This window comes from Camellia sinensis, chromosome 3, assembly GCF_055761805.1.
Source record: "Camellia sinensis isolate YWXY chromosome 3, ASM5576180v1, whole genome shotgun sequence".
NCBI lineage: Eukaryota > Viridiplantae > Streptophyta > Magnoliopsida > Ericales > Theaceae > Camellia > Camellia sinensis.
Window position 1 is genome coordinate 98,071,619 of NC_138963.1, and position 10,641 is coordinate 98,082,259.

Consider the following 10,641-nt stretch of genomic DNA (forward strand, 5'->3'; position numbering starts at 1 on the left):
ACGTATGGCCCAACATATCTCGGTGCCAACTTGCCTTTTACCCCAAACCGTGTTTGCCCTTTCATAGGGGTCACTTTGATGAATACATGATCCCCGACTTCATATTCTCGATCTCTTCTTCGGACAGCCGCATTACTCTTTTGGTGACTTTGTGCAGTTTTTAATCTTTGCTGAATCAATTTCACATTTTCTTCCATTTCTTGCAAAAGTTCTAGTCCTAACAAAGGTTTATCACCTACTTCGGCGCAACAAATCGGAGATCGGCATTTTCTACCATACAATGCTTCATAAGGAGCCATACCGATACTTAAATGATAACTGTTGTTGTAGACAAACTCAGCCAAAGGTAGATAAGTCTCCCAATTCCCTTGGAAATCTATTACACACATTCTGAGCATATCGTCTAAGGTTTGAATGGTTCATTTGGATTGGCCATATGTCTGGGGGTGATAAGCACTGCTTAGTCTTAGTTCGGTCTCCAAAGCCTGTTGTAAACTCTGCCAGAATCTCGAAGTAAACATGGGATCTCTGTCAGATACAATAGATACTGGCACACCATGTAATCTCATTGACATACAAGTTAGCCAACTTATCTGTATTATACAAAGATTTGACAGGCAAAAAGTAGACAGATTTAGTTAAACGATCAACAATGACCCAAATAGAATCCATACCTCAAGAAGAGCAAGGCAATCCTATAATGAATCCATGGTAATGTGCTCCCATTTCTATTTCGGTATTGGAAGCGGCTAAAGCAGCCTAGCAGGTTGTTGATGTTCTGCTTTAACTTGTTGACAATGCAAACATCTAGCCACAAAATCAGCAATGCTTTTCTTCATTCCAGGCCACCAGAAATTCTGTTTCAAATCCTTGTGCATTTTCATGTTTCCCGGGTGCATAGCAAACTTTGAATTGTGAGCTTCAATCATAACACATTTCTCAAATCCAGACAATCCGGCACACAAAGTCGATTCTGAAACTTCAACACATTATTCTCAAACACAAATCCTGGCCTTGGTTTTGAGTCTATTTCATTAAAAATCTTCTTCAAAAATTCATCCTGTAATTGCCTTTCTTTAATTTCTTCAAGTATGGTAGGTTGGGCAGAAATGGCAGCTAAGACTCCACCTTGTTCTCGGAACACAATTTCAATCTCATTTCTTTCCAAGTCACATAACAATTCTTTTTGACCGGTGAGTAAACATGACAAATTCCTAATTGATTTCTGGTTCAAAGCATCAACAACGGTATTTTCCTTTCCTGGATGATACAGGATTTGCAAGTCATAATCTTTAATCAACTCTAACCATCTTCTCTGTCTCATGTTCAATTCTTTTTGGGTGAAGAGATATTTCAGGCTTTTGTGATCTGTATATATCTCACAAGTCACACTGTACAGATAGTGTCGCCAAACCTTCAAAGCAAACACCACAACTGCTAATTCAAGGTCATGCGTTGGATAGTTCTTTACATGTGGGCAGAGTTGTCAAGAAACATAAGCAATCATTGTCATTTTGCATTAACACACCCCAAGCCTTTGTATGAAGCATCACTATAAATCTGAAACCCATCGGTTTCGTTGGGCAATGTCAGGATTGGTGCAGTTACCAATCTAGTTTTCAGTTCTTGAAAGGCCGATTCCCGCTAAATAGTCCAATCAAATGGTTACATTTTTCTAGGTCAACTGTGTCAATGGCATAACAAGCTTAGAGAAGTTTCTCACAAATCTATCGTAGTAGCTAGCAAGTCCTAGAAAACTTCTTATTTCTAACACATTAGTTGGCCTTGGCCAATCTACAATAGCCTCAACTTCCTGTAGATCCACTGATATGCCGTCTTTATTGATTACATGTCCCAGAAATACTACACTGTCAAGCCAAAATTTACATTTGGAAAGTTTTGCATATAACTTCTTCTCCCTTAGAATCTGTAAGGCAGTTCTCAGATGATTTTCATGTTCTTCCCTGCTTTTAGAATAAATCAAGATATCATCAATGAACACAACTATAAATTCATCCAGAAATTGTTTAAAAACCCAATTCATTGGATCCATAAACACCGCAGGTGCATTGCTCACCCCAAATGGGATTACCAAAAACTTGTAGTGCCCATATCTAGTTCTGAATGCAGTTTTCTCTATGTCTTCTGCCTTGACTTTTACCTGGTGATACCCGATCTAAGGTCTATCTTAGAGAACACCTGTGCTCCTTGAAGTTGGCCAAATAGATCATCTATTCGAGGTAATGGGTATTTGTTCTTGATAGTCACTTTTTTCAATTTCCGATAGTCTATACAAAATCTCAACGATCCATCTTTCTTTTTGACAAAAAAAATTGGAGCACCCAAGGTGAAGTGCTTAGGCGGATAAATTTCTTGTCTAAGAGTTTTTGAAGTTGAATTTTTAATTATTTCAATTCAAAAGTCGACATTCTGTATGGGGTTTTGGAAATCGGTGGTGTTTCGGATACAACATCACTAGAAAACTCAATTTCCCTATCAATTAAATCTCCAAGCAATTCATTTGGAAACACGTCAGGGAATTCATTTACTACAGAGATGTTCTCAACAGTAGAACCATCAAAAGTCAGAGTCAAAATGCAACATAAGTAACCCCGACACCCTTTTCTTAGTAACTTTATGGCTCTCATAAAAGAAATCAAATACATTGGATGAATTACCCCATTCCCAACAAATTCAAACTCAAGCATACCAGGTGGTCGAAACACAACAGTTTTATTCATGCAACCAATAGTTGCACAATACTTCGTCAACCAATCCGTGCCCAATATACAGTCAAAATGATCAATGCTCAAAGGCAGCAAATCAACATACAATGTCATATCACCAATCATAATACCACATGCCAGATAAATATAAGCACATATCATAGAACCTCCAGATGGTGTGGACACAGATAATAAATAGTTCATAGGTTCCAAAGGTCTAATTAATTTTCGAGAAAAAGCATACGATACAAATGAGTGCGTGGAACTAGAATCTATCCATACATAGGCATTCTAAGTACAGATAGAGATTATACCTGACACCACTAATTTAGTAATCTGTCCATCCCCAAGCATTAGTGTGAACACTCTCCCTTGTCTTAGCGTTTCATTCCCGGTGTTACCCCTGACATTAGCTCTGGCATTTGACATGGTTACAGAAGAAGATTCGGCTGAACTTGTTGCGGGGCGATTGGTATTCTCGGACCGGATTGGACAATCTCTCATTATGTGGCCAGTTTTACCATACTTGAAACAGGCACCTGTTGCTCGATAACAGATGCCCTTATGTTTCCTTCCATAATCTGGACAAACTGGTATAGACCCATTACTCTGACTAGAGCTACTGTAAGACCCTGTGTTTTGCTTCTTGCTTCCAAAGGAGTTGCCTTTTCTAAACTTGTTCCCCGACCTCTTTCCTCTCCATTCTATTGTCGTTGGGGCCTTGCTTTGCCTCACAGCTATTAAGGTAGCTTCCATCATCAATGCTCTGTCTAATACTTCTACATAGGTAGGCAACTTCAAGATGCCAACCCAGTCAAACACTTCCAAAGTCAAGCCTCCCTCAATTTTTCGTGCCATTTTATAATCGGTATCTACCATGTGTGGAGCAAACCGGGCCAATTTGGTGAACTTAGCTTTATATTCAATGATTGACATATTGCCTTGCTTGAGTTCTTGAAATTCAGAAACTTTTCGGTCTCGAAAACATTGAGGGAAGTACTTATCGTAGAAGATTTCCTTGAATTGAGTCCATATCATGTTCCCATTATCATTTCGGATTAACAACCACCACCTTCAAGCTTTATCCTTTAAAGTATAGGTGGCCAAGAGCACCTTTTGAGTCTCGGAACAGGGAAAGACTTCATATAGTTTTTCCATTTTAAGTAACCATGTCTCAGCCTTCAATGGTTCAATCCCACCCAAGAACGTTGGCGGTTTCATCTTCATAAACTTTTGGGTCAGGTTGATTATCTCATTGTTATCTAGTTCATTTTGTACTGGTGGAGGCGGAGGATGCATGGGTTGTTGCCACAAAGATTCCGTTGAGGCTGCAAGCATTTGTTCCATGCGACTCATGCGAGCCTCAGAGGATTCAGCTGTACTGTCACTTCTTGTATTTTCCATTGCTATAGGCAAACAGAGCACTTATAAGCATAGGCCAATAATTCTTTTCACAATATTCGGAACATTTAATCCCAATTCATTCGTTTCAATTTCGTGGGTTCGTGGTCAGATTCAGCTTTCACATGTACAAAAATTAATACACACACTCACACATGTAGATGGAATGTCCCTAATTCTTACTAGAACATCCTAAAGCTCATATGGACTCATGTGTGCGATTTAACTCATGCTCTGATGCCACTCTGTCATGACCCAAACCCGCCTTTATAGGTTTAGCGTCGTAACCGACCAATAATCCTAGGATTACCAAAGGCCTCTGAACAGAATAACAAAATATAAGGGGCTGTGGAAGCAAATATACAAAATACAATGTCTTTAAAGCTGTGTAGACATACATGTAATAGAAAATTTAAAACGTATATATATATAATGTCAAACTTCCATACGTCATGTATCACCATACGGATAGTACCATAAGGGACTTAGCCCAATGTATAGTTAGACAAAAATAAAACAAAAGCATCCTTCACATGATTCGTAAGACTTGACTTTCAAACAGGAACCTCTCGAGGAGGCACGGTAGCTGGCTGATAAAACAAAACTCTCCAGGCAGCAGCTTAGGCCTGGTCACGCACCTGCTCACCTACATACGTAATATAAATAGTGAGCAGAAGCCTAGTGAATAATAACAGAGTAAATGTTTTAATGAATAATGTCCATAACAGAAACAAAGTCTTATACATAAACAGATTTTCAAGTAGAAACAGATTCATATACATAATCACATCTGTATTCCAAGTTCATACATTTCACATGATAGTACGTGGTACATCCATTGGTGTTAACAAATCTAATGACCTATGGAGGGACGGTCGTGAAGGCATTCTGATGACCTATAAAGGGACTGCCATAAGGTATTCCGATGACTCACGTGCACATAGACGTTTCCAATGACCCACAAAGGGACGTCTATAAAGGCATTCCGATGACCCATAAAGGGACGCATATCATATGATGCTAAGGATGCCACGAATACATTTAAGAACCTTGGACAATCATTTATTCAGACAAAATATAGCATTTCAAAAAACCGATCATTTTGTATCATCAAAAAATAATTAAAGTCAAACATAACTTTACAAAATTATTACTCACAAATGGCTCCAAAGCTATCGAGTAGACAAATCAGATAACTTACGGCACGTGATCTATACAAACATAACAGGCACACACATTGGAACACATACCCGGACAATACTTAACTTGCTATATTTCATTCTTAGTGTGTTTATAAGTCTTATCCTCATTATTATGTCTTAATCTTGGCCTAGGAATGCCTAGGATGCAATGAGGATGCTAAAATGCACTTGAAAACACTTAGTCAAATATGTTGGAAACAACGGTCTCGCTTGAGCGCAACTTCCTTCTCTCGAGCAGACGTGCAAACATGTAAGTGGTCACTTGAGCGCAACTTCCTTCGCTCTAGTGGTCTGTAAACTTTTCAAAAGTACTGGTTTCTTGTTTTTTCTGCTCGACCACGCTCGAGCACAACTCTTGTCGCTCGAGCGGTCTGCAAAAATGGTAAACTTCTAGGAACATGCATTTTCCGCTCGAGCCAACTTGTGATCGCTTGAGTGGAGGTTAAAACACAGAATGGTCGCTCAAGCGCAGAATCTGTCACTCGAGTGACGAAGCAGAATCTGGAATTTTTAGATTGCTATTCCAAGCACAAAACCCAAATTCAAAGCCACAAATCATGTTCTTTTGGGCCAAAAGCTTGAGAAAACATGTCTAAACTTGTCAAACATCATGGATTCAAAACCATTTCGCCAAATCATGGCCCAAAAGCTTGCCAATTGCTCAAAATTCAACTTGAAACTTAAGAATATGATGTGAACATGACATGCATGAATTGTCAAGAACTTAAACTTTCCAAAACATGATCAATTAAGGTCAAATGGTAAGAAATGTGATGAATTCTCAAAACAAGGTCAAGATAGACACATGCATGTGAGACTTGTGTTAAGTTCAAACTCAAAATGCTATGGTATATGCATGCATGCATGGAATTCATCTATTTAAGCTCAATTCTTATGTTAATTCACCTATCACCCTTGATTTCATGTAGTAACCAACTAAATTACAAAACTAAAAGGCAGAAATTCTTACCTTAGAAGCTTAATTGTGTCCTAGATGTCCAAGTGGTTAAGTCACTTAGCTTAACACCTTGAATTCTCTACAATTCTTCTTCCACTCCTAAGATTTTCAAGCTCAACACTTAATCTCTCCATCTCTCACGTTTGATGCTTCAAGAAGGAAGAAGTGAGAGTGTAAAGTGTAGTCAAGGGTCCATTTGTTTCTTATATAGGTTTGATTAGGGAATTCATTAATTAGGCTTAAGTGAACATTATGTATTCTAATTATTTCTTTCCCAATCGAGTTTCAATTAAACCTACCATAATTTTCTAAAATCGGTAATAACATGTAAACCAAATCAATTTCATGATCGAATGCCGATAAGGCATTCAATTCGCAAAACAAAAGAGGGACACAAACAAATATGTCTATAGCCGACAGATATAAACACAAATAATGCTATATATATGCAATTAATTTAGAATTTTATCTTAATTATTCATTAGGCATAATTAATCATGGTTTATCAACTAATCATAGGTCGGGGTTATTACATATATGGTGCCATAGAAATCTATGCCGTGCTAGGCACTAAGTCAATAGAGAACTTAATCTCACGGTGAGGTGGCAAACTAGTGAGATCCTTAGGGAAAACGTCTAGGTATTCACAAAGTACCGTCGGCAATTAGACTAGGACTTCATCACTCTCACTACCGAAGAAGTTGGCAAGAAGATAACTAAGATCACTCTGCCCACACGGATTATACACCGGTGATAAAACTCTATTGACTCTATCCACCATGAAATTAAAACAATCACCGCTCAAGGTACATACAGTAACTGTTTGATGGTAACAATCTATGACAACTCAATACGAAGACAACTAGTCCATAACCAATATAGCATCAAAACTTGACATGTCAATCAACACAAATGTAAAACGAAGTCAGCGACTGACAACCTCTATGTCACAACCCCGACACCCCTATTCCAAAACAATCTCACCACCAATAGGTGACTCTACACTGAGTGGAGATGCTAATTGAGCCAATTCTAACCCTAATGCTGATGCAAATGTAGACAAAATAAAAGAATGGGACGCACTCATATCAATCAACACATTTGCAATAGAATTGCATAATAAGAAAGTACCTCTCACAACAGAAAACGCTGGTACTAGGTCTAGTGCGGTAACAACATACACACGTCTTGTAGGTCTCTGCTCCACTTGTTCACCCCTCGGAGCATAAGCCTGATGCACTGACTGAGTTAAAGACACTCTATGATTGGCCCAAAGAGGCCTGTACTGACTGTGCAAGTTGGTGGCTCTATGTCTGCCTCGAACCAGACGCACCAGGTGTGCCGCCCAATTAAGGGCAAAGTCTCTTCATTTGCCCTGCCTGTCTATACTGATAACAAGTGAGCGGCTGCCCTCTTTTTTGACTCTGGGTTTGAGAACAAGCTGCAGATGAAACAGATCGTTACCCTCCTCCTCTTTGTGAGCAAGTTGGAGACTAGGGGCCCAACTGGCCACACTTAAAGCATGTGAAATCTCCTTGACCACCTCTCTCAGAACTTGAACTCAGACTGGAAAAGTGGACCTTGACTGTGCTCCATGGGACTTTTGTGGGGGTAGAACTCCTCTGTCTCTTACTGTCCCCATGAACATCCTGACTCCTCTTGGAGCCCCTCATCCGCTTCTCCTCCATCTGCATCATAGTCTCAAGATCAGCTGCCGCCTCCACAAGGCGTCCATAATCTCTAATCATTGACTCAACCACCTTGAACATGAGCCCGGTTCTCAACATTTTCTTGAATTCTAAACAATGGCGCTCCTCTGTTGCCATGAGTTCCGGTGCAAACCTCGACAGACTAGTAAATGCGGCCCCAAACTCAGCCACCAGTGTACTCAACTACTTGAGCTTAGAAAATTGGTCCCTCAACTTCTCCCTAACTATGGAGGTAAAAACTTGTCCGGGAAGGCGTCGACGAAAGCCTTCCAAGTCACTCCAATGCGCCCACGCACATACTTCCACCATTGACCAGTATCTTCCTTCAGTTGGAAAGATGCCAAGGTCAGTCTCAAGCCACCGTCTTCGATGCCGAGCATCTCAAACGTCTTCACCATTTGTTCAAGCCATTCATCCGCTTTCAAAGGCTCTTTAAGATCTCCCAAAAATTCATCCAGATTCAACTAAAAAAACTCCATCTTCAAGAATGACGGCCTTGCTTCAGCTACTTGGGTCTGGATTTGAATCTCAACCCTGAGAATGTCCATGGATTCCAGTAATGCTCTGGCCATTTCACGGGCTAAAGCACCAGTGGCCTACTGACCAACTAGTTCATCCAGATTGGCCTGACTAACCCCTTCCTCTTGTGCCGGAACATCATCCGGTATTGGCACCTCCTACCATCTAGGCCTACCACGCCTACCACTACAACCACATCTTGACATCCTAATAAAGGCAACAAAAAAATTAGCACATTTACAAATGTGCTGAAGCTAACTCACTCACATCCTAATATGGTGGACAACAATAATTCATTCCATATAAGCACATAGTCACATAAACACATATGAATTTCCTTCCTAGATAATGACTGTCCCACAGTGTTGCCAAAGTTCTAATTAGAAACAGCAGTGATTAGGTGCTCTTCTAATAGGACTTCTAAAAACCCGTAGACCTAATCAAAATCTTAGGAATTAAATCCCATACTCATATAATTGTATAAGCATGTTATCACATAAGCATACCATACATACAAACGTCTCTGTTAAGTGAGACAAACCCATTGTGGTAATAACCACTTCCTATGTACCCAATGTATTTAAACCCGGTATGCTCTGATACCAAGTTGTAACGGCCTGAAATAATTACAATAAACCATCCATGACGATAAGTAAATAACAATATAAATTAGAGTATAATATCCTTTCATTACGTAATACTCAGATGTACAAAAGGGTGACACATGCGAATATACATTCATAAGTCCTAACCCTGAATTTATCGCATGTGTCAACAACAAAAGTATGAAATAGAAGTTAAACAGATAATTGAAATACCCTGATGGCTACAACTTTCCAAGACTGTACTTGGTTACATCAAAATGGATTTAAATCTAATACAGATAAAGCCTGTGGCTTGTACAAAATAATATCAACAAGTACACAAAATGAAGCTCTTACTCCAATCCTCCCAAGCTATTGCCTTGGCAGAGGCATCCCACCAACACCTGAAAATGGTTTTCCCATATAGGGTGAGCCAAAATTCAGTAAAAATAATCCAACACAATATATGAATCTTAACAAATATATGAGGATGAAATGCAAATGCAATGCCCACATCAAAGCATTTTACATTTCTTTCCCAAAAATCATACCATGCTTAGTTTATATCACAATTCTCAAGTCATGTTCTTTACAATAGAAAATAAGGGAAAATTCTCAAATAGGTACAACCTTTCACGAATATTTCGTCCGCGGGAAACGTCAAACAGCACCTATGTAAACGTAGCGTAAAAAATATTTCATCCGCGGAAACCGATATCCATATATACGTAGCCTATACAAGCGCTACTATTGTATATTTCATCTGCGGGAACCAGCACCTACGTATACGCTCATTTTTTGGGACTTTCACCTTGGACACACAGGCACAGGCCAACTTGATTTAGTGATATACACTTCTTTTCCACATTCACCATTTTTTTCTTAAAATCATATACATTTGCAATGTATTAAATGAGCAACAATCTTCAATGCACATGGATGAGAAATTAGTTTCAATTCACCTAATCCTCATGCAATTTCTACAACAATCATAGCTATCCTCTACCGATAGCCCAAAATAGATATTTCTAAACAGATATAAAATCTCCAATACAGATAAACTTTTCAAAATTCAAGATGTGAGCGATAATACATATCCAACTCCACCATCCATATCAATGTCTATAGACACCCCACTTTTGACTGTCACGAGACTCGGATGCTTGATTCGATGCACTTGATGATGAAAGTTGAATTACGAATTCACAGCGATTCAGAATCAACCAGGCTCCCGAAATAACCTCAAGTCTTCAACATTTATTTTGTTTGAACCTGTGAGCTTTATTTTTGGACCTTTTCCCTCCATGAGCTGAGTTTGAACCAAAAAATAGGGGAAGCCATCAAGGCCCGGCCGTGCATTGGTGATGGATGGCCGTGGGTATGGAATGGCCGACTGGCCTTTGATGGTATTAAACATTGTTCTGGGCAGGAGGTAGCCAGCTGTCTATTTTTGAAGGTATTTGTCACCTCCTGAGCTCAAATTCTATAAAAGGAAGGCTCTGGGATTGTTTTGGGGTTGACAAAAAATATCAAGAGATATAT

At 39.3% G+C, this 10,641-nt stretch overlaps 1 protein-coding gene across 1 annotated transcript; it reads right to left on the minus strand.

The window, feature by feature from the left end:
- Positions 1 to 925: 925 nt before the first annotated feature.
- On the minus strand, positions 926 to 3,764 carry LOC114283340 (uncharacterized). Its single transcript, XM_028226151.2, has 5 exons — positions 3,041 to 3,764; positions 2,469 to 2,893; positions 2,162 to 2,316; positions 1,759 to 1,964; positions 926 to 1,260 (listed from the first exon to the last, which is right to left on the minus strand). The coding sequence occupies exons 1-5, from the start codon at positions 3,762 to 3,764 to the stop codon at positions 926 to 928; spliced, it is 1,845 nt and encodes a 614-aa protein (XP_028081952.2).
- Positions 3,765 to 10,641: the final 6,877 nt, after the last annotated feature.

Excerpts from the sequence above, each read along its gene's own strand:
- LOC114283340 (XM_028226151.2), bottom strand. The coding sequence starts at position 3,764 with ATGATATGGACTCAATTCAAGGAAATCTTCTACGATAAGTACTTCCCT. Across the intron at positions 1,965-2,161 it reads CTTAGATCGGGTATCACCAG|GGAAGAACATGAAAATCATC; the intron begins GTAAAAGTCAAG and ends TTCTAAAAGCAG. Across the intron at positions 1,261-1,758 it reads TAATGTGTTAGAAATAAGAA|GAAAGGAAAATACCGTTGTT; the intron begins GTTTTCTAGGAC and ends TGTATCATCCAG.